The sequence below is a fragment of the Lissotriton helveticus genome, chromosome 3_2, assembly GCF_964261635.1.
Source record: "Lissotriton helveticus chromosome 3_2, aLisHel1.1, whole genome shotgun sequence".
Classification (NCBI taxonomy): Eukaryota; Metazoa; Chordata; class Amphibia; order Caudata; family Salamandridae; genus Lissotriton; species Lissotriton helveticus.
In genome coordinates this window covers 383,960,835-383,983,898 of record NC_136062.1, presented here as the reverse complement: position 1 = coordinate 383,983,898, position 23,064 = coordinate 383,960,835, and the positions used below count along the sequence as shown (strand labels likewise).

The following is a 23,064-nucleotide window of genomic DNA, read 5'->3' as shown; positions in this document are numbered from 1 at the left end:
GATATAATAAACCGTACTAATGACTAAAGTCACACATAGTCAAAAAGCATTTGTAGATGGCAACCATACACAGGGCCATCTAACATACATCTAACATTACAGAGGATATACTTGCTACTAAATGATGGTTGCTGGCACCCCAAACAAGCATTTACAATGCAATGTTTTCGCCTTTGGAAAAGTTTGAGCTATTAGAATGTAAATGACAAAATTTGTATTTATGTGTTGGTTTTGAAAATAGATAAATAAACGGCATTGTCATTTACAATGCCAATAGCTTCATCTCTTGCAAATGCGAGACCTATTGCATTTGCACCCACACAGAGCAACACACAGAGCCACATGCACCCACACATACAGAACCACACACTCGCAGACGGACGCAGACAGAAAAGCAAACACAGAAAAGGCACACCACACAGATTCTCACTAGCAGGCAGGCACGGGCAACAGAAAAGTACAGGGAAAGAGACAGATGGATACACAAACAACCAGCGCCAGAACACACCGTGCCGGAATTGGAAGGTCCACTCTCCCCCCTGACCAAGAACGGACTGTGTGGGTCACACTTCACTGGAGACCTCTTTGCCAATATGTGACTGGGTTCGCCCCACCTCTACTAATCATTCAGAGGCATGTGGCGTACGGTGGGTGGGGATGGAGGGGGCGGGGGGGAGTCAGGGAAGGGTGGCAGTCATGCTTAAAATAATGATTAGCAACACAAGTCAAGTTACTGTGGGAGACCAAGAACCCCTGTGCTGCCTGCGCTCCAAACCCCCCACCCCACCCGGTGTGAAAGATTGGGATCCTGCTTAGAGCGTTCGCAGTGTTTTAAGGCCAGCCTATGATGTGCTCAGAACATGCTGTGAGTAGCAGCAGTGTCTGCTCTGCGGGACACAAAGAGTTAATAAAAGCACTTGGCTGTCTGTCCAAAGTTCACCGCGCTAACTTCACTCATTTGCTTGTATTGGATACCTGTCTCGTCACAGTGTCCTTCATATTACTAGTGCGCGTCACCGCCAGCGTTTTCACGCTTTGCACGTTAAACGGTTGGGGCCTGTGAGCAGGGATGTGGCGGGGGACTGGGGGTGCGTTGTGATGTCAATTGTGGCGAGGATGTGATTCGAGAGGAGATTTGGCTTAGGATGGAACAGTGGGAGTAGGTGTGCTGGACATGTTGCCTACGGGAGGTATGTCCCATGTGGAGAGATATGGAGGGTGACATGGCATTTGGAAGGATGTGTGGGGTGATATGATTTGTGGAGGAGGGTGTGGTCACGCGAATGTGATCCACAGAAGCACGTGCGGCCAATAAAAGGAGGGGGGGTATGTGCACTAAATGCGAAAAGGTGGGAGAGGCGGTGTTTATTTAAGGAGATATTGGGCGGTGTGCTCTAAGACTGGGGCGGTGGGGTGTCCTCTAGCCCTCGACTTGCTCCCTGTGGACCCGGCTCCCTGAGCTGCAATCTTAACACCCTCAATCTGATTGGTATCGGGGGAGTCAGTGTACCCCCGAGCGCTTCATTCACTCCAGCAGCCTTATAGAAAGTGCCAGTCTATTTGGCATTATTTAGATCACCAGGCGGGCACACTTCATCCTCAGCCTGCTGCCAGCGGACAAACTGTGCCCGGCCAACAAGTGGTAAGAAAACACTTTTGCCTGGCACACCAGTGCCTCCACCCTGAAGAACCCGGGGGCACCACAAGCAGTGAGTGGGAAGTACTGTACTGTGAACCGAGTTGGGGGTGCATATCACCCAGCCCCCTCCCCCTACAGAAGCAACCAGCGAGCCATCTGCTTCAACCCTGACAGCAACAAATAAATATGAACGCATTTCCTTTAAATCCAACAAGTTCACGAGCACAGCACTTCCTGGCGGGGGTCTGGCGCTGCGGAGAGGCGGATTTGGAAATTACCATTGAGTGCATAATAATAGCCTGTTCAGGATCTTCCTCTGAATTCTCAATGCGCCCCTCTCCTCCTGTCCGTCTTTCACAGAAGCCGTACAGACCAACAGTAAACCGTGTGCTAAAGGAATGAGTGAAATCCACGTCTGAGAAGGAAAACAAAGTACTCAGTGAGCTCGGGTGCCGTGCAGGCGGTTTGTGGGTGTGCTGTGTGTGGAGTGGGAATGCAATACATGCTGCTCTCCGGAGGTGCTGTGTGAGAGGTGGGGTGCCGGGCGTCCTCTCTGGATCTGTGTGAGGTGGGCATAGAATGGAGGAAACTGGTGGTGTGCGGCGGGGGAAGAACGTGGGCTGCTCTGTGGGGGAGCGCTGTGACGGCAACACATGCTCCACTGTAGACAGCAGTGCGTTTGAAGACATACCCTCCAGCACCGTGTGCGTTCGGTGGGAGCACACGGCAGGGTGCGGGGAAGCTGTAGTACGAGCACTGGGGCAGTATGCAGGGTGGCTGCTCTGTACGTATCGGCGGGAGGGGGGCGGGCAGGCACACGGACAGCGGGAGGGGGGCGGGTGAACGGTCTCACGGACAGCGGGAGGGGGGGGCGGGTGAACGGTCTCACGGACAGCGGGAGTGGGGGGGGCGGGTTAACGGGCACACGGACAGCGGGAGGGGGGGCGGGCACACGGACAGCGGGAGGGGGGGAGCACTCACCAGGACTTCTTCCGGTGGCGGTCGGCCGCGGAATGAGCAAATGAAACCTCGACGACCAAAAAAATAAACCCCGCCCACCGCCGCACTGACGTCCTAAAAGGGGCGGGACTTAAAAAAAGACACGGAAACGCCCCTGAATCGCGTTCCGATGGGGAAAGAGTGATTGACAGCCAATCTCTTCCAATGGCTAGCCTCCATTTATGGAGCTAGCCAATGGAAGACAGGGGCGGGACTAAGCCCTCTATTGTAGGATCATAAGATTTCGCCCTGGGCGGAGCACCTGCGAAGCAGGTGCTATGGCCAGGGCAAAACCTAAAAAAGAGAGAAAGAAGACACATGGTCCCGACCCAACCATTAGATGGAATAATACACAGTATGTGAATCCAGAATACTCTTCAAGCTGCAAAACTACTCCTACTGGTAAGTAACAATTTCGTTATGGCTTATGTTCAATGTGTGATCTGTGACAAGTCTCATAAAACCAGTACAGTCCTGGATGAGTGTGGATCAAATTGGCGATGGACATAGATGGACCTGTGAACATTTGAAAGGGAAATCGAGATTTTCATTGGTCATTTTACATTATTACTCTAAATGGTCAGAATGATGTTTTGTAGCAAATGCTACTAGCAAGATGGTTGAGTTTGAGTGATGTGTTTCGACGTTAACTGCTGACGAAGGAAGAGGTACTGGTGTCCTCTTAGTGTTCGAAGAAATGCAAAACTTTGGAATGCTGATATAAAACATTTCAAAACATTGCTGTACCGCCTCAGTAGTAATGGCTTGGTTAAGCAATTATTTTGTCTTTGGCTGATGACGTCCTGGAAACAGATTTTCTAGAATTCGTTGTGGGCAGTGTATGCCACCGCTATAGAATTGGTAGTTTTTTAGGGTTATGGTTGCAGTGAAGCTGTGGAGATTTTGCATGACCAAGACCATCGTTCAGAATGGCTATGTAGCGGATTGGGGGAACAGTTTGTTAAGGCTATCATCGAGAATAGTTAAAACTCAGAAAATGTTTGAAGATTTGTCTAGATTATCATTGTCACTCATTAAGTCCTCTTTTCCTGCTTTCTGTTTTTTATGGCCAGTTTGGAAGGGAATGAAGATTTTTTTATTGCGAATGTGAGGTGCAAAATTGTGCGTATTGATCTCCCTGTGGCAAGTTGGCTGTACCTGCACATATTCGACTGAGTAAACATTTGTACCTGTTTTCTTGTCGTTGTGTCTGACTTTTCAATGTGTATCGTACAAATTGAGTAAAATCTGTTAAGCTTTTGCTAAATGCCATGAATTATCACAATACCTACTGTACATTCAACATTTGGAAAATCTACATAAAAAATGTGTAATCCACTTTGTATGCTCCTGTGTATGTACAATGACCACATAGGCACAAAGAATGTTGGAGACTATTGACAGAAAGTGGACCCATGCCCCTTTATAAATATGAATTCCTTTCTGTTTCACCCTAGTACATACATCCTGCTGATGCAGTTAAACTGGGCCAGGCCGAGCTTGTGGTGATAGATGAAGCTGCTGCGATTCCACTCCCCTTGGTGAAAAACCTGCTTGGCCCCTACCTGATTTTCATGGCTTCTACAATCAATGGGTAAGAGATCAGACATGGATCACCTTTATTCTCTAAGCAATTTTTCAGCGTTTCAGTTGAAACCATATGAATGGTCATGCACTACAGGACTGTACAAGACGAAAGTTGTGGTCTTTACTCATCAGAGTATTGTTTGTATAGATGTATCCAGATATTGTGTCGTTTGCCACCTGAAAATGCTTGTATTGCTGCACTTAAAATGAGTTGGAAATGTTTATGTAAACAAAATACATTATTAAGGCAAGTCCATCTGTACAGGAAGGTTATACACCCTTTATTGCGTTGCTGTGGTCTACTTTGTTCAAAGCAAAATTAACCATGGTTTGTCCCCATGCTGTAAAATTGAGGTGCCCAGGTCTGCGGAAGTACGAGCAAGGCTCTGGCGGAAATGTTCTGAACACGCTGCAACCGCAGAACTTCAGCCTGGTTGGCCACCAGCAAGAGAGGACTAGCATAGTCCAGTCTGGATAGAATAGCAGACTGAACAAACAGCTGGCGCGTGGGTGGATCAAAGAACTTCAGAAGGGGCTTAAGACCCCGTAGGAGGCCAAACCAGGTGATGGCAACTTTTTTAGTATGGTCTTGAAATCTAAGGGAGGAGTCCATCCATACCACCAGGTTCTTAACCACTGACTTAGGGGTGGGTGTACTACCAAGAATGTTCGGCCACCATTGCTCACTCACAAGCTCGAGTTCATCCCCCACTAACAGAACCTCTGTTTAGCTAGCGTTCAGCTGGAGGCAATTTATTGTCATCCATTCTGCAACGGCAGCCAGGCCACTACTAAACCTTGAGGCATCTGTTGTGAACCATCTGCCAGGGCCACCACAGCTGTGTATCATCTGCAAACAAGACCATAGTGAGATCCCAGTGCCTCGCAACCGCTGCAAGAGGCTACTTTCTGTTACATTACATACATATATTCAAAAATATTTGTTAAATATAATGAAGGGGAACTGGTGTTACAGGTAGCTTTGGTAGCTTTTCTTTCTTGTCCTGCTACTCCCATCTTGCTCTACTGATTACACTCAGCTAACCTAACATAGCTTCCTTGTTGTAAGGTTTGTGTGAATATACCTGAACACAGATTTTGTTTGAAAAATCATAAAAGCAGTACAACCGTAGCCCATTTGTTAGAGTCCAGCAAGGACTTTGCCATTATGAAACACATTTTGTCCTATTTGCAGAGCTCCGTTACTCCGCCAAAATAATAGCCAGTGTGTTTCTAAGTCAGCTGCAGAAATTTATTTAGAAAGAGCGACAGCTTGACAACTGGTTATGTCCAATGCCTGTGGTAGGTGTCCACCACATTTAATGAAAATTTTTCTAATAATCATGACGGAAAGTTTCAATTCCATTAAGGTCGCGGAGGTGAGGATTATGCTGTACTTTCTTTTATTTCCATAACTCAACACCTGAACTTTATAAAAAAAAAACTACAAGTCCCAGTATCTTTGTAGTTCATAAGGCGTTCCCTGCCTTCCAATCAGAGGTGCTCCTGGTCTGAGGATGTGCTGCTGCCTACAACCTGAAGTACAGCATAATCCTCGCCTCCTCGTCCTTAAAAGAATTGAAACTTTCCGTCATGATTATTAGGACATTTTTCATTTTATGTCTGGACCGGAGGCGAGGATTATGCTCGTTCAAAGCTTATCCACCACCAAGGACGCCATATTTATAACTGGTTTAAAATAAGACCTTTTAAACATAGAGTTTGAAGACCAGTCTGCAGTGTTAAGAATGTCTTCTAATCTGGCGCCTAACGTAAATACTTTAGAAGCCATCGCTCCTCGTAATGTGTGCTCCATACTGCAAGACATTAATGCCCGCTTCTTGCATCACCCATCTGACCCTACAAGCGATTGTAGGTAGGGAAACCGCTTTGAAAGGCATCCTTAAGGAAATGAGAAGCTGGCATTCGCCCACAGGGCGATTCTCTCCTGTCATGATCTCGTATTCTTTAAGGCATCTCACAACTCACAATTTAGGTGCTTTGTCAAAAGCAGGATAAGATATTACCCTGGAATCTGACTTAGTCCCGCGTGTTACATGAAAGGTAACTACCTCTGGAGTAAATACACGGTCAGTAATGTCCAGTGCTCTAACGTCGGACACACGACAACAGGACACCAAAGAGAGGTGCATGGCCAACTTGGCAGAATGCTCTTTACGGGAGAGATATTTATTAGGCTACCCGGACTGAAACAATCGCAAAAACGTATTAACATCCCACAAAGCGGAGTATTTGGGTTCCGGGGGAAGTGAAAGGCAGCTGCCGCGCAATAGATCGCAAATGAGAAGATGTTTCCCCATTAGAAGATGCCCAGCTGAAATCGCCAATCTGTAAGAATTAACAGTGGTATGCCAAGCCCTGCGTGGCCAGCGAGGCTAAGAAATTCATAACGGTCACCACTTCGCACCCCAAGGGATTGTGGTTGCCTCTAACACACAAACGGACCAAGCCAAATTGTAGCGTTTGCTAGTACTGTCTGGTCAGGCTGCTTCCAGCAATGTTTGAGCCACTGCCGACAGGCCAGAAATTCGCCAACGATGCCCGAAATCCGCCATGCCATCCAGGGCATCCGGCCTTGTAGGATTAGAGGGGGGGATTGCCCTGAGGATCTTTCAAGAGAAAAGGTTCGGGGGTAGAAGGATTGGAGAATCCCAAGAAAGTTCCAGAAGAACTGGAAACCACACTTGTTGCAGCATCTCTATGTGATTGTCACCATATTTGTGCCTGTGATCTTGCATCTGGCATCTAGCTGAAGAAGTGCGGGAGTTGATGGTACAACCAGGATGCAAAAGAGGTCCACTGAGAATGGACCCCAGACTTCGTGGAGACGCTGAAAGGTGGGAGGATGTAACTACCAGAGGCTCATGTCTGACCAACACCTGGAGCACCAATCCGTTATTACATTGGACTCCCCAGGGAGATATTCCGCCGTCACGGAGATGTTGTAGGACAGACAGAAGGTCCAAAAATCCTTGGCTAGGTCTGCCAACGCCTTGGACTTCGTACCCCCTAAGTGATTGATATATCGGACGGCGGATACATTGTCCATTTTCAAGAGCACACTGCAAGCTGCTCTGTCCTTTGTCCAGCACTGTATTGCAAAGGACCCCACCATCAATTCTAAGCAATTGATGTGGAGCTGCTCTTCGTCTCCGACCACTTTCTTCCGGTAAAGGAGTCCCTGCAGCAGGCCCCCATCCCGATTTTCCCTATTACCAAGTCCGGTTCGGAGCTGAAAATGGCCTTCCCATTCTAGGCCTCCATATGGTTGAGCCACCATGTCATCTCTATGCAAACTTCGTTGGTCAATGGAACTTGATGCGAATATTGGAGGCCTTTGTGCAGATGTGAAGCTTTCAGGCGTTGCAACGCTCTGTAATGGAGCGGGCCCGAGATGTTCGCTTAGATTAAGGAACTCAACAGTCCCACCAGACTCGCCACCTGGTGAAGCAAGGTGGACTGGCGTGCAGGCATTCAACTGAGCTCTCTGCGGATCTTGGATATCTTGCGAGCTGGAAGCTCAGAGTACACGATATCGAGTTCACCACAAACCCCAGAAAAGTCAACTGCTGGGACGGGGTCAGGCTCGAATTCTTGGTGTTGATGATAAACCCCAAGTTTTGGAGAAGGTCTATTGTTACCTGCAAATGTTGCGAGAGTTTGATTGGACATTGCTCTAGAAGAAGGAGATCGTCCAAGTAAATAATGAGGCGAAATCTTCTGGCCCGTAGTGTTTCTAGCACTGGCTTCAGCACCTTGGTAAGGCACATGGGGCTGATGACAGACCGAAGGGAAGGGAAGGGAATTCGAACACTCTGTCTTTCTACATGAACTGCAGAAACCGACGGTGAGGGGGAAAAATGGGTACCACCAAGTATGCGTCTTTTAAGTCTAGGCGAACCAACCAATCGTCTGGTTGGGGGAGATCTTGGAGCAGATGGATGCTCTCCATCTTGAAATATCGGTATATCAACCACTGGTTGTACTCCTTCAGGTTGATCACCGGACATTGTCCCCATCTGTTTTGTCGACTATAAAAATGTTGCTCACGAACTCTCTGGGATGAAGGTGTGTCAGGAGCACTGCTCCTTTTTGCAACAAATCGGTTACCTGGTCTATGAGGGGGACCTGATCCTCTTCAAAAACCAGTAGACGAGGACCGACATCTTGAACCGGGGAACCGTAAAATTCTATAAGAAACCCCTGGATGGTTTGTAATACCCAGGCGTCTGCAGTAATAGCCTACCAGTTGTCTACGAAGTATGCCAACCTTCTGCCCACCATATAAGGGGAAAGAGTAGGAAGTCTCACCTGAGTTAGGCATGTTGCTTCTGCCTGTTCCTCTTCCACCGCAGCCTCTGGAGCCACGTAGCGATTGTACAAATTCTTTTCTTCCTGCATCCTGCTGCTTCCTGCTGTTTCCTGCTGTTACCTCATTGAGGGCTTTGTGTGTAGAAGCGGCTGGTCGAGCGCCCTCTGCCAAGGCCGGCCCCCACGAAAACCTTAGGGTGAAACACTTGCTTTATTAACGACTGTGCATTTTCAGGCGTAGTAAAGGTGGTCACAAACTTGGTCAACTCCTTTATAAAGGGCTCTCCGAACAGACCGCCCTGTGATATTGCTCCGCCTCCGAAGCTGCGAGGTCACCCAACTTCGGGTCTACTTTGATAAGGAACTAGCATCTCCTCTCTGTAGAGAGGGCACAATTTGCATCATCCAGGAAGACTATAGCGCGCTGAGCCCAGTTAAAGATTCTGTCTGCTGAGTGAGGGGTACCTGGGGCTTTGGCTTCCTCTGCAAGCTCCAGTACCTTAGTTATGGGGCCTGCGATATCTAGCAGTTTGTCCTGACACGCCCGCCAGGAGCGGCAGATCCCTTTTTTGGGATCGCGGATATACTTCTGCAGGAAGGGTCAACCTCCGGGGTCAACGCTACCTTGCCTGGGAGGGCTGGCCGTGGACACTCCGCTTTAAGACAAGCTTGCACCTCCTTTTCAAGAGGTTTCCGTAAGCGTCCCGCCACGAAGGTTGATACTTTAGAAGAGGGGGTCCATTCCGATGAATGGGGGTGGACAAGGGCTTTGAGGACTAGCATATCAGATTGTTCTTCGCTCTCTTGCGTGTCTGTGGCTAAGGATTCTGCGGGACGCCAAGGCCTGGAAGGGCCGGCTACGTCCGCTGATTCCTCCAAGGAATCCTCATCTTCGACAGGCAAAGGGGAATGGTCCGGGGCTACTGGAGGTGGTGGGGGGGGGGGGAAGGCATCACCAGATCTAGCCAAAAACACCTTTTTAGACGGTCAAAGGCACCCGAATCAACTGCTGTCTCTCTTCTAGCGCTAACACCAGCACTCAGGCTGTCCCAGGTCTTACTATCCGTCATACCGACCCGCGATGCTGGCATAGGAGAGACCAGGGCCGGACTGGCCCTTGCGGGCACCGGGTAATCCCCCGGTGCGCCACACGGGTGGGAGGCTGGCGGTTTTATTACAGGGCGGTTTTGCAGCATAGCTGCAAAATCGGCTCTGTAACAAAATCGGCCGAAAACCGGCCACGGCCAAGAGCTCGGCGGCACCTCCAAACCCCCGGGGGAGGGGGGGCCGGCCGAGCACTTTGCCAGGGCCGGTTTTGGTTCCCTGTCCTGCCCTGGGAGAGACTTTGTTATTTAAATACTGGCCTGCCTAAGCAGGCGTAAAGGCTTCCAGCGCTAAGGAAGGCAATGTAGGCTTAGGAAACGATCTGCGCTCTTTGATCTCGTCGCGCCTAGCGGGCCCTGGATCAATGAGACGCGGACGCGCGCCCCGACACCTCCGCGCCACACCGCACCTTCTGAGGGGCCGCAAGTGGAGCCGCGAAGCCTCCCGCGGCCCGCCTGTGAGGAGTTAAAGATTACTGGCAAGGAATATACAATTAGACAAAGCGCATAAAAATGGACAGAAAAAATACGCAAATAAATGTAGAGGCACTGCACTCAAGCACTCGGCTGTTAAAGTGCGCATGTCCCCAATAAAGCATAAATGCGTAGTCAACAGCTACTCGGTGAAAATAAAACCATTTATCTACCAAACCATACCCGCCCCGAAGAGCAGAGTAAAACGGTACTTATCTGTGGTGCCGAGCAGGAAAGAAAAAGGAAGGTTGTAGGCAGCAGCACGTCCTCATAGACCCGGAGCACCTCTGATTGGAAGGCTGGGAATGCGATTCACCTTATACTTCTTGCTCATGTAGGTGTACTGTTCTCTTTAATCCTGCTATGTGTTTTTGTGACATTTAACAGTGAAATATTTCCTCTAGCTGGATGCTCTTACTTTTCCCAGTTTTTGAGGCAGCGACTCATCAAGCATTTTTAACAGATCAGGAGCTGGGTGTAGCTTCATACTGTTATTTCATTTGTCGCTCTCCTGCTTTGTCCTCTGTTTGTATACGCAATAATAACTGGACCAAGTTAGTAACTTGAACCTGTATCTATTCACACACTGAATTATTTATTTATTTTTGTCTGTATTGACTGTCCGCAAGAATATTTTGGTTAGTTGTCGGAAGGACTTTGCTCTGTAACAGACTTGGTGAGAGTGTACTCTTTCAAGTACAAAAAGCACCAGCAGGGTTATTTGGTTTAGCAAATCTTGGACTTAACTCTTCTGCTTCAGGCATTCTTTGGTCATAATACAAAATGTGCTAGAGAAGTGAAATCATCTGTGCCTAGTCTGGAATGATAAATTTCCAAATTTGCCCGACCCTTGCCTCCGGTATATCACCCATAATCCATGTACTTGCAGTCCTTTAGAATTCCCTCCCTTCGACTTTGACATTGAGAAGAGAATCAGGAAATGTAGAAAAGGCTTGAAATTCTTATTTTCCACTAACATGGTCAGCTTGAGAGTCTACTGATAGGTCTCATATTCAGCCTTCCCTTCAAAACACATGGGCAAAAAGTCATAAGCACGATCACCTGAATTACACGATTTTTAGGGTGTGGACTTTTACACATAATTATGGATTTGCCACACTGTCCATCAACTGCTGCACAATCTGCAGATTTTAAACGAAAAGTTGTTTATAGCTCAAGCAGATCAAAGGTTACTAAGAATGCACAGACAAATGCTGACATGTAGTGGAAGTCAATTCACAAAGGTTGGTCACCTTTCTATTGCTTCTTGCGAGATTTTTTTGTTAACCTGGTTCGGATGAGCTGAAGTCTCTGCCAAAATAACGTTAACCTGTGTAAAAATGACAAAATAATGAAGTAGTACTATCACAGAATATTATGCATTACACCACATAATTTACCTTTTCTTGCTGCATAATTTAGTCAATCCTGCCCATAATTTTGGCCTCTCCTGCTGCGTATTTCCAGTAACCCTGCTTATATTGCAATGCGAGCAATACACAAATGAAATAAATAGACAAAAAGCAAGTTGTTGTTCAAGCGTCGTTGGCCAGGGAAAAGATGAACACTAGAAAAGTTGTTAAAATAAACCATAATTGGGAGCTCTACCATCACTGTGTGCAGGAATTCCACTTAAACAGCTTCCACATTTCGGTGCTTTGTGCTGAGGTTGGGGCACCTTTCGATACAACATATCTCTGTGCTAATGTGGCACACTATATTTTCTACAGCATTTCAGCATGATTTAAGTGGTTTATCAGAAAACTATTACTTGCAACTCTGAACTAGACTGTCCCAAAGAACAGTTATCTTGTGTACTAGCCCAGTAGGTGAATAAATTGCCCAGGCCTCTGTATGCAATCCCCAGGTCTCAGGTTAAAGTACTATTCCTAGGAGCAGATCTTCCCTTGAAGGTTCATAAAAGGTGTTTGTTTGTGCTGGATGATAGCAATTGTTTCACAAAATTTAGAAAGCTTCTAAAGACTCATAAATATTGAGCTCTATATAGCTCTGGCAGTTAATAATATTTTAAAAAGTTTAGTAGGTACTTCCTGCGATCTGCTATAGATATTTTTTTCACTGAATGTAAAACTATAGATATAGGACAAGAAAAAAGGTAATTTTGTTAACTGTAAATGGCCGTGTTTGCCAAAGCTGTTGCCACTCCATAGCACTTTTAATAATAACAATATTATCCAGTGTTCTTGATATACTAATCAATAGTAATCAATTTATAGACTTTTAAAGGATGTAAAGTTCTTTCAGCCCTGCTTGAATTTTGGCCTGCCACTAGACATAGGCCTTAACAGCGAGAGTTAAACTCCCTAATCTTACTAACAGATGCAAGGTGAATATACAAGCAGAGATGCAGTATGTCCTTCAAAAGTGTATGTTCACTCTAATCTTTTAAACTGGTACTGACTATTCCACCTGTGAGTGTATGTTTGGACAGTGCATTCTAAAAGGTGTTGGGTGTCCTGTACAGTGCACTTCTGGCGTCTCACCAGCAATCTGCACAACCAGCATGTTGTTAACCACATCGCTGCGGCGGCTATTTCGCCGCAGCGCTAAGGGGGCGGGGGGGCCACGCAGCGGACGCATGCTGGTGACGGAACCTCTCCGTCACCAGCCGCGGTTGAGCTGTGCTCATGACGGAGCGGTTCCGTCATGGCCCCGCCCGCTCAATGGAACGTCCAGCGCAGGCGCGGCGGCCGGGCCATGACGGAACCGCTCCGTCATCAGTACAGCGCCACCGCAGCTGATGATGGAGCGGTTCCATCATCAGCATGGATAGGGTGAAGGAAACTGTAGTAAGAGATACATTGTATTGCTGATCCAGATTTCCTGTACAGAGAGAGGCTGTGTGGCTTCATCCTACAGATCTGTGAATAAATCAATTCCATATCGAAATGTTGTTGTGCGGTGATATATATGCACAATTCCGACTGCCTCTTGTTTGTTCGTAGGTACGAGGGTACAGGCCGGTCCTTGTCACTAAAGCTGATACAGCAGCTAAGACAACAGAGCGCTCAAAGCCAGGTCAGCATGACAGCCGAAAACAAGTCGACAACTACTACAAAACTGTCATCAGGTAATTTATGGGCCCCCAACTCCCTCCTTTCATTAGCTGCCTCTTCTATGCTTTCTGATTCTTTCTCTGCTTTCCTCTTTCCTTCTCCACTTTCTCTTGCACTCCTGCCCTTCATGTGTATCTCCTCCTTTTTAACACCCAGTCCGTTAATACTTGTAGTTGAGGTACTTCCATCTGTGTTGCTTCCTTTACGTTTCCTAGTTACTGTCATGTCCCCCATTCTTTGTTGCAGTATTATTGGATAGTACTGAATAAACTTTCAATATTACCCAAGCCCCACCTCCCTTGACGTCAATTTATAATCAAAGACATCCGGTCACGATTGAGTTCTGCTGCTCTTTTATTCACAGCAGATTATATACCCATAATTTTAATTCTTGGGTATTGATAAGTTATTTTATCATGGTAAGTTACATCACTTTATGTATATTAGAACATTTGTCCGAGGTTTATACATTGCCATACATATAAAAGATGATTCTTTACATACAAATATATACACTCTTTTTACACAACACAATTGCACATTAGATGAATTACAAAACAATGTCTACAAAACAAAATTAAACAATTGTACTAGTATCCTAGTAATTGATTACTAGCAGTCCTGCTCTGGTTCATTTATCCATATTCAAGGATTGCTCCCACAAGGGCATATTTCTTATGTGTATAACTTTATTAAGTGCATACACCAATAGAGTGTGCACAGTTATGTTCGTGACCCTTTGGGGTTGAAAAGTTCGTGAAACAGTCGACGAGTTTCCAAACCCGTTTTCTCATTTATCAGGTTTTTCTTCAGGGCTTTTACTGGGTACCTGTATGTGAGTAATGGGGAAAGCAATTCAGTTGTGGGACCTTCAATTTGCTAAACTTAAACTGTATCGATTGATGGTACAAAAAGTTGACGTGAAGGCATCAATGTATTGAGTAACCAGCTCCAGAGTGATTTGTCAAGTAACTTTATTTTTTGATAAGCTGCCTGCTGGGGTTGTACTGTGACTGAACCATTGATAATGCATCTCCGTTGTTGAAGCTAAGAATGCCTTAGAAGGATCAGAAATTGTACGGTGGGAAATAATCTGAATATTATTCTTTACCAGCTCGAACTTTGCACGAGGTCTCCCTCCATGAGTCGATCCGATATGCTCCAGGCGACGCGGTGGAGAAGTGGCTGAATGAGCTGTTGTGCCTGGATTGCCTGAACATTACCAGAATCATCTCTGGCTGCCCCTTGCCGGAGACCTGTGACTTGTATCCTTCCAGCAATTGTAGCTCGGGTGGAGCTTCTGTGACACATGTTTTAGCACCTACAATACTTTGATGTGCATTCTTAGTAGTTAGAATTGACTCCTTCAATAAGGTGATGCAGCATTTCTTAACTTTGTATATGGTATGTTTTGACCTCATACCTACAAAAGACAGTGGGGCGCTGTACATGGTCAAAGCCAGCATAAAGTTAACAAGTAAAAGTAGATGGAGTTACTATGAGTATGGCTCTTATATTCTTGTCGTCTAAATGTCTTATAACTCCTATCTTTCTGTTACTGAATACATCAAATTATTGTTCAGTTATCAGCAGCCTATAATCTTATTCTTAGAGTCTGTTTTCTTATGCTAGTTTACAGAGGCATGTGTCCCCTCTTTGATCTGTGATGCGTATGTATGAAGTTCTACATGGCTGTTCTGCATCATAGTTTACATTGTGATGCCATTATAATGATCAGTGCTGAATTAGTTGATCAGCCTTTGTTGATCATTGCTATAATAACTGCTCCAGCCAGTACCATGCTCTTTTAGAAACAAATCTGGTAGATTATTGCCCCGATGTGCTCCTGGCTTGATCGGCTGGTTATTACCTCCAATTATTTTTTTTACCCTGATTTTCATTGTAATGTAGGTAATTGACAGGACCTCTTAACTGTCTAACTGACTAAGAAATTACTAAAGAGATAACAAGTGAATATGCAATGCATGCAAATATGTGTAATTTACATAGATTAGTTAATGAATGTTATTATTTTGTGTCTTGGATACTGACTGATGTTTTCGAGATGCACATCTCACTGCCTGGTAGAGTGTGCTCCATAAGAGACATGTCTTTGAATGTACCTTTCCTGTGCCCATTTGTCTGCATTGTTTGCCCTTAATACAAGTCACCTTCAGGTATTATGTAAATCGGGACACGCTGTTCTGCTACCACAAGGCATCAGAAGCTTTTCTTCAACGACTCATGGCTCTCTATGTGGCTTCTCACTATAAGGTAGGCCTGTATGTGCTCCACCTGGGACCAAGGTTACATCAAAATTGTAAGTAATACAAATAAAGGACCACAAGGTGATACTTTTAATAGCACATTGTGCAAAAGTGTAACGTTTCTGGACACTTGGACTATTGGAGTATGGAGTTGTACTTGATAAACGGATCAGGTCTGCCATAGTGTGGGTAGTGGCAAGGCAGAGTAACCCAGATTTGCTCAGTGTCCCTGATGAAAGAAAGTTGTCTCGTAGATATTGTCAAATGTGTTTGTACTTGTCAGTTGGCTTGATGTTACTTTTCCTAATAATGAATTGTAAATAATTGGCAAGGATAATCCTCTTGGATAGTGTTTTTGTGATTAGTTTCCCTAATGTGTTTCCTGGTGTCCTTGTTATCAAGATAAATGTAGATTCCTAATAATTTTGGTCATCAGATTGCAACCTTGAATGTGAGGGATGGCTCACGAGAAGCTGTACTTCACTGATGAGGCGCAACAGGTTCAAAACATCTTTGATTCCATATGTTGCTGTTTGGAGGGCATGGGGCCTGGCGTTTTGGCTGGACTGTTCCTTTTGGGATAGAACATAGACTTATTTGCATATGGCTGATTCTGGTCTGTAAAGGCGATGACAAGCTAAAACTCTTCAATGGAGTGCACATTTGTAGTTATTCATTGTTTAGAATGATCCAGGACATTTTATACAGTCCTGTAGTGCCGAGTTGTTGTATTCATAAAACAAAGTCTGTACTCACACAATTTAAACTTTAAACAGCAGAGGGCAAGATGTTTACGTCAGTGTTTTTTTTTGGTCCCTATAGAATTCTCCTAATGATCTTCAGCTGCTGTCAGATGCTCCTGCACATCACCTGTTTTGCCTGTTGCCACCTGTCCCACCCACCCAGAATTCCCTTCCTGAAGTGCTTGCTGTTGTTCAGGTACTAGTGACTTGCATGTGATATACATGCAGATTGATACAGTCAGCACAATTAATTTTTCATAGAGTAGGTGCCTTTGGTTTATTACAGAGTGCAGACAATAACTGCCTTCTGAAAAATGTACACTATGCATGGAAAGTCCATTGTGGGGAACAATCACTAATTTGATTACACCGCTGAAATAGTTGCACTTCCTGGTGCATTATTTCAACCATAAGAAAGATGCGGTTTAATAGGAAAAAAAACAAAAACGCTATGCTATTTAGTGGTATCCATTTTTGATTGGCGCAAAATAAGTTTGAAGGTCTCTTGTATGTATGTATGGACAGGGAGAATCCCGCCGCCCGTATGGAAAAGCGGGACTCCAATGAAGTAGTGCATTTTACATGATACTTGGGTTCTGCAATAAATGGATATGCCATATTCCATTTCCTTTCCAAGGTACAAAATGCATGCACTTTGCTAAGGTTCATTTGGGGCTCTATGCAATACATTATTGGAACAGCACTATTTATTATCTAAACTCTTTAATGCACTGTCCCTTCGTCATCACTCTTGATTAGGAAGCATCTTTCAAAATTCCCATACCAGTCTGAGTGATCATGCCACACAGCAAGGTCCAGAGCAGTAGCGTCCATCCAGCGGGGTGCTCCTAGTATGCAGTCTAGAAGGGTATAATGCTTTAACCAATCTTTTGTTGTTCCATCGTCATGCATGAGCTTTCCATCTTCATTATCCCATAACCGACAGGTGTGTCTAGAGGGTGAGATCTCTCGTCACTCTATCCTGAGCAGTCTGTCACGGGGAATGAAAGCTTCAGGAGACCTCATCCCCTGGACAGTATCGGAGCAGGTAAATTAATGTGCGTGTATATATTTGTTTTATTAATTATATATGGATCGCCCGTTTATTTGTGAATAATTTGCTCTGTTGCTTTGTGTAGTTCCAAGATCCAGATTTTGGCAGTCTCTCTGGTGCTAGAGTTGTTCGCATTGCAGTTCACCCGGACTATCAGGGGGTATGTATTAATTTTTTTGAGGTATAGTTTTATGAAAACCCACGACCAAATGGTGCTTAGTACTTATTTTAGCAATCTCATTCACAGGCTGGTAAATAGTCAGTCAAATGTGGAGTGGGAGTGGCAGGAAAAGCACAGATGTATTTACGAGGCGGTGTGTTATGCTGCTTATTTTTTTTAGCACAATATTCCCTAGTTACTACGGCCTCTGAATGCTTTAAGTTCTCATAAGCAGATGGTCTTCAGTTATAGGTTTACTCTGTAGCGGTGTGGGGGTCAACCTTTCACTCATCTAAGTAAATGTGAGTGATCAGATATAGTGTAAGTGAGCCTTCCAGCCTACCTCGGTGTGTTATAATTATGTTATGGGTCATCCCAGTGGGGCATTCATGTCATACACTTGTCCACATCACCCATGTCCATTGGGTTTGGGATCCGAAGTATCTAAGGATTCTTGGTTCCTTGTGTACTTGTGGTTGACCCAAATCTGCCCTCTACTTGCCCTGTGTCTGGTGTTCTTTGGTTTATTATCCTTGTGCCATGGCGGCTAGGTTTCCTGGAACATTGGGCGAGAGCGTCTTTCTCAGAGGAAGCTTTCGGTGTTTTTTTTTTAAAACCCTCAGTGATCTCTTGATACTCTGAGGTGCTCCTGCACGCCAGTTATTACGCCTGTTGCAGTGGTGTCACCTGCTTAGATTCCCATGCTTAAAGGTCTTTAATTCGTAAGTGACCACTAACTAACTATTGTTTTCGGTCCTTCTTCACAAAATATTTTTTTCCTTGGCTCCCTGTGCTTTACTTGAGTCTGTCTACTTTAAATTCTCTATTCCTGGGTTTCCTCAGACAGATGTAGCATAGCAAACAGAATGAGGAGGTAGATAGATAAACACATATGCATATTGCCAGTTCTAAATCTGCAGAGCAAGGCATAGCTCTCCTGTCTGTTGCAAAGTTGTAGATTGTTCTGCTGTATGAAGGGGACTAACAACTTTGCTTGTCTGTTTATTTTTGCGTGAGTGCGTTTTTCATTGTTCACCTGTCTCACCAGGTAACAGCCTTTCCCTGTCTTACTAAAATTGTGCTCTCAGAATTCTACACAGAAAGACTGTCCACTACATACACTGTTCACTACATACACTGTTCACTTGGTGGGTGTTCAGGTGTATGCAAGATTGTAAAGTTATGAATAATTGTCCATTCGTTGTTGATTATCTTCATGTGAATTTATTAAAGATAGGGTCACAGGAATTTAAATATACATAAATAAGAAACTTAAGTATATAAGTAAGGAACCCCACCAGGAGCAGTCTGTATCTCGCTCAGCCCTTAGATCAACTGACTCTAAGCTCATTAACATTCTAATTCATAACATTCTAACAGACACATAAGTAGGCTGAGCATTACATTACATTATCTCTCCTTTTATAATGATAAAAGGAGAAACTGAGATGAGAAGATAAAATAGTGAATGGAGGGAACAATGAAGAAGACTGGAAAATTATTTAAGAGGTACTGAAGGCACTAAAGACAACTCAATGAGAAGATAAGGTAGTGAATATTTTTATAATGATAAAAGGAGAAACTGAGATGAAAAGATAAAATAGTGAATGGAGGAAACAATGAAGAAGACTGGAAAATTAATTAAGAGGGACTGAAGGCACTAAAGACAACTCAATCACTCATCTCTCTTTTTCCAAAAACAAACAACCAAAGTACTCCCACAATACGAACAGGAAGCGACTCAGGTACAAAGATCATGAAAGCTGGCCGGGCTAACATGAAATAATACAAGAGTACAATCTGAAAAGAAAACATGACACCGTATAAACACCACATAAGTAGAAGTGGGGACACACTATGAAACAATATACACACAAAATGTTAAAAGCATTAAATAGATGAGGACACACCACATATGTAGATGTGACACCATAAAACAGTATGAAAAATTATGGTGGGGACACACCACTCAGATGAGGACACACCACATAAGTAGATGTGGGGACACACCATGATGTGGGGAACACACCATAAAAACAATATAACACACAAAGAAATGTGTGTAACAGTATGAATGTATGTTAAACATATTAAATAGATGGGGACACATCACACATAAGTAGCATAAAAACAGTACAACATGTGCATAAATTGCAATACATGAAATGTACCTGAGGAGCTTAAAAGCTTATACCAGTGGAGCTTAAAAGCTTGGTGTGGTTAAGAGTATAAAGACAAATGCATTTGCATTTCTTAATGACCACACCTAATAAATACCATCAACTTAAAGAAAAGTGTACAGTCAAATACATTTGTATTTCAAACAACCTGAGGAGCTTAAAAGCTTGTACCTGTGGAGCTTAAAAGCTTGGTGAGGTTAATAGTACACATACGAATGCATTTGCATTTCTAAAGAACCCCATGTAATAAATACTATTAATTTAAAGAACAGTGTGCAGTTGAATGCATTTGCATTTCAGAGAACCTGAGGAGTTTAAAAGCTTGTACCAGTGGAGCTTAAAAGCTTGGTGTGGTTAACAGTATACAGACGAATGTATTTGTATTTCTAAAGGACCACGCGTAATAAATACCATCAATTTAAAGAACAGTGCACACTTAATAAATACCATCAATTTAAAGAACAGTGCACAGTTAAATGCATTTGCATTTTTAAGGGACTCAGGCCCCGATGTAGGTAAATCCCATTTACCGATTTTGAAATACCGAATTTTACCGATTCGGTATTTCAAAATCGGTAAATGGGATGTAGGTCCCAACATCTGGATTCGTTACCGAATCCTTAACAATTCTTTAATTACCGATTCGGTAAATACCGAATCGGTAATGCCCATTCATTCCTATGGGCTTTGAAGCCCATAGGAATGATTAGGCATTACCGAATCGGTATTTACCGAATCGGTAATTAAAGAATTCACAAGGGTGCAGGGGGTGTCACTTTGACACCCTCTAGCACCCCCAAAACGGGCATGTGTGCAATGTGGCACACAGACATGCCCTAAGGGCACGTCTGTCTGTCACATGGCACATGTGTACATGCACAGATGTGCATGTACACAGGAATCGGTTTTTTACCATGGATTTGTATTCCATGGTAAAATACCGATTCTGTAAGCCATGTGCTGATGGAACATAGGCTACCTACATTGCATTTTCGGTAATTTTACCGAATCGTTATCATTACCGAATCGGTACATATTACCGATTCGGTAATGATAACGATTCGGTAAAATTACCGAAAATGTGCCCCTACATCTCCATAGCCCTTTACCGATCGGAAACGGCCGAAAATCGGTATTTTCGGCCGATTCCGATCGGTAAAGGGCTACCTACATCGGGCCCTCAGTAATAACCTATGAGTTTTAAGAACAGTGCACAGATGAATGCATTTGCATTAGTGCGAAGGAGAATGCATTTGCATTTCTAGAAACCACAACTAATAAACCATAAATTTTAAGAACAGTGCACAGACGAATGCATTTGCATTGGTATGGTTAAAATCACAGAAGAGAATGCCTTTGCATTTTTCCTTTTTTTTTTTTTTTTTAACAGTAAAATAGTGGTACAACATCGTTGTATTTTAACTTTTTAAACGCCGTAAAAGTTAAATCATTAAACGTATTATTAATGTAACTGTAAATAAATAATATTAGAAATATTATAGCAGAGAAAAGTGATATCATCTGCATACTATAAAACTCCTTGGTAAAGGTAACACTATGGAACTTTTGACGTCTGCACTATCAATCTCTAATTCACATAAGTATATAAATTCATCATTGAAGTGTAATGATGGAAAATAACCATTAGGAGGCAGTGTTGTGACAAATAAAAGTACTGTACTTTCATAAACAGTAGATCGACGTGACGAGTTTCTCGAGAAAATGATTTCAGTATCTGTGGAAGATCTGCGCTCCAAATTTTTTTTTTTTGCGAACACATGCCGAGAATGTGTGGAATGGAAGTCTGGAGCAACAGTGACAGCGTGCCTATTGCTGTGATGAAAATGCTTAACTGCATTGGAAAAGACTAAAACAAAGTATGCCTATCGCTGTAGAGAATGCTGACAGGCAATAGGTAAATTAATAACAAAGCGTGCCCATCGCTGTAAAGAAAACTGAAATTTCAGTTTGGTAGATGGACTGTAGACTGCACATGAGACGATGAGTTAATCATAATGGCGGCACGTCGTTGTCAACGTGGGAGATACCGGGAGGCTCCCGTCAATAGCGTGCTCTCCAATGACACAAACAGCAGACTCACGTCATAGAGGAGGATGACGGTGACACTGGAAGCAGGTGAGGTGGCATGCGTTGAGTGCGTGCGCTCAGTAATAAGCTCGAGCGGGATTTGAATGTGGCAAGGCGGTTAAACAGTCAAGTGGTAGGCCACATTGAAAGGTTGCTGAAAATGACCAAAATTAAAGCAAAATGTCACTGCAATGTGTCGCGCCAGTACGGGTGCGAAAACAAACAAAAGGGAGCACTCAAATAAACGTTGCAAACACGATGGGCTCACCTGCGGTGCGGTACATACAGGAACTGTACTCCATCTTCAAGTCCGAAACAAGACTTGTGGACTGTAGGTTGTCAGGAAAGAGTAAAATGTAAGTTTTAAAATTAAGAAAATGCTCATAGTAAACGCCTGATACACTGAAGCTGAGGTAACTGTAAATCTCCCTTCTTCACGAGACAGAGCATGTCACTGAGAGTACATGGATGTGTAGATCAGTCGTGGAGAAAGCGGAATACAAACTCTTGTCCTCCGGTCACTCGTTCAAAATTTCTTTCTCTGATCTGGGTTCTTTGTAATCTGCTCTGCAACCGGAACTCGTCTTCATACTTCGGTCAAGTAATGAAACGTTTGTTTAAGCAGGGACTCACAAGGTGGCAGGATAAGTAGAAGGAAAACCGAGCAGAGACTGGCACATCTGATGTGAAGGGCGACCGGTGGGATGTCACTAGTGGGGTTCTCGGTGCCAATCGTTTTAGCTGCTTAGAAGGTTTTCTTTGTTTCAAAGATCCTTGTCTTTTATTATTTTAATCATAGCTTCTTTCCGTTCCGTTTCGTTTTCCTTTTTAAAGTCTCTTGTAATTGACACGGAGGTCCGTTTAAAAACGTCGCCAGATGTAAAGTTATGAATAATTGTCCATTCGTTGTTGATTATCTTCATGTGAATATATTAAAGATAGGGTCACAGGAATTTAAATATACATAAATAAGAAACTTAAGTATATAAGTAAGGAACCCCACCAGGAGCAGTCTGTATCTCGCTCAGCCCTTAGATCAACTGACTCTAAGCTCATTAACATTCTAATTCATAACATTCTAACAGACACATAAGTAGGCTGAGCATTACATTACAAAGATACGACTAGTTGGACTCAGAGCATGTAGCTTTTAACGACCATCCTATCAAACACACTGTGACTGTAATCCCTTCCGCCTCATTGCCCCCCAAACTCCCTGCCCATTTTTACTGGTACCATTTAGCATTGGGACTATTTCTGGGGATTTTTCTCTGATTAACTCTTATGTACTTTAGTGTGAGGAAAATTATGAATACAATTATTGATTATAGCCTATGATTAAGACTGATGTTTAAGCAGGT

The 23,064-nt window shown here is 44.1% G+C and overlaps 1 protein-coding gene across 2 annotated transcripts in view; it reads left to right on the top strand.

The window, feature by feature from the left end:
* NAT10 (N-acetyltransferase 10) overlaps positions 1-23,064 on the top strand; it is a 150,000-nt gene that overhangs the window by 84,136 nt on the left and 42,800 nt on the right. For both annotated transcript variants that reach the window (XM_078684254.1, XM_078684253.1), the window contains 7 exons: positions 4,096-4,232; positions 13,101-13,225; positions 14,326-14,476; positions 15,389-15,485; positions 16,301-16,417; positions 17,168-17,269; positions 17,361-17,435. In XM_078684254.1, coding sequence (XP_078540380.1) covers positions 4,096-4,232; positions 13,101-13,225; positions 14,326-14,476; positions 15,389-15,485; positions 16,301-16,417; positions 17,168-17,269; positions 17,361-17,435 — 804 coding nt within the window. The remainder of the gene's footprint in view (positions 1-4,095; positions 4,233-13,100; positions 13,226-14,325; positions 14,477-15,388; positions 15,486-16,300; positions 16,418-17,167; positions 17,270-17,360; positions 17,436-23,064) is intronic.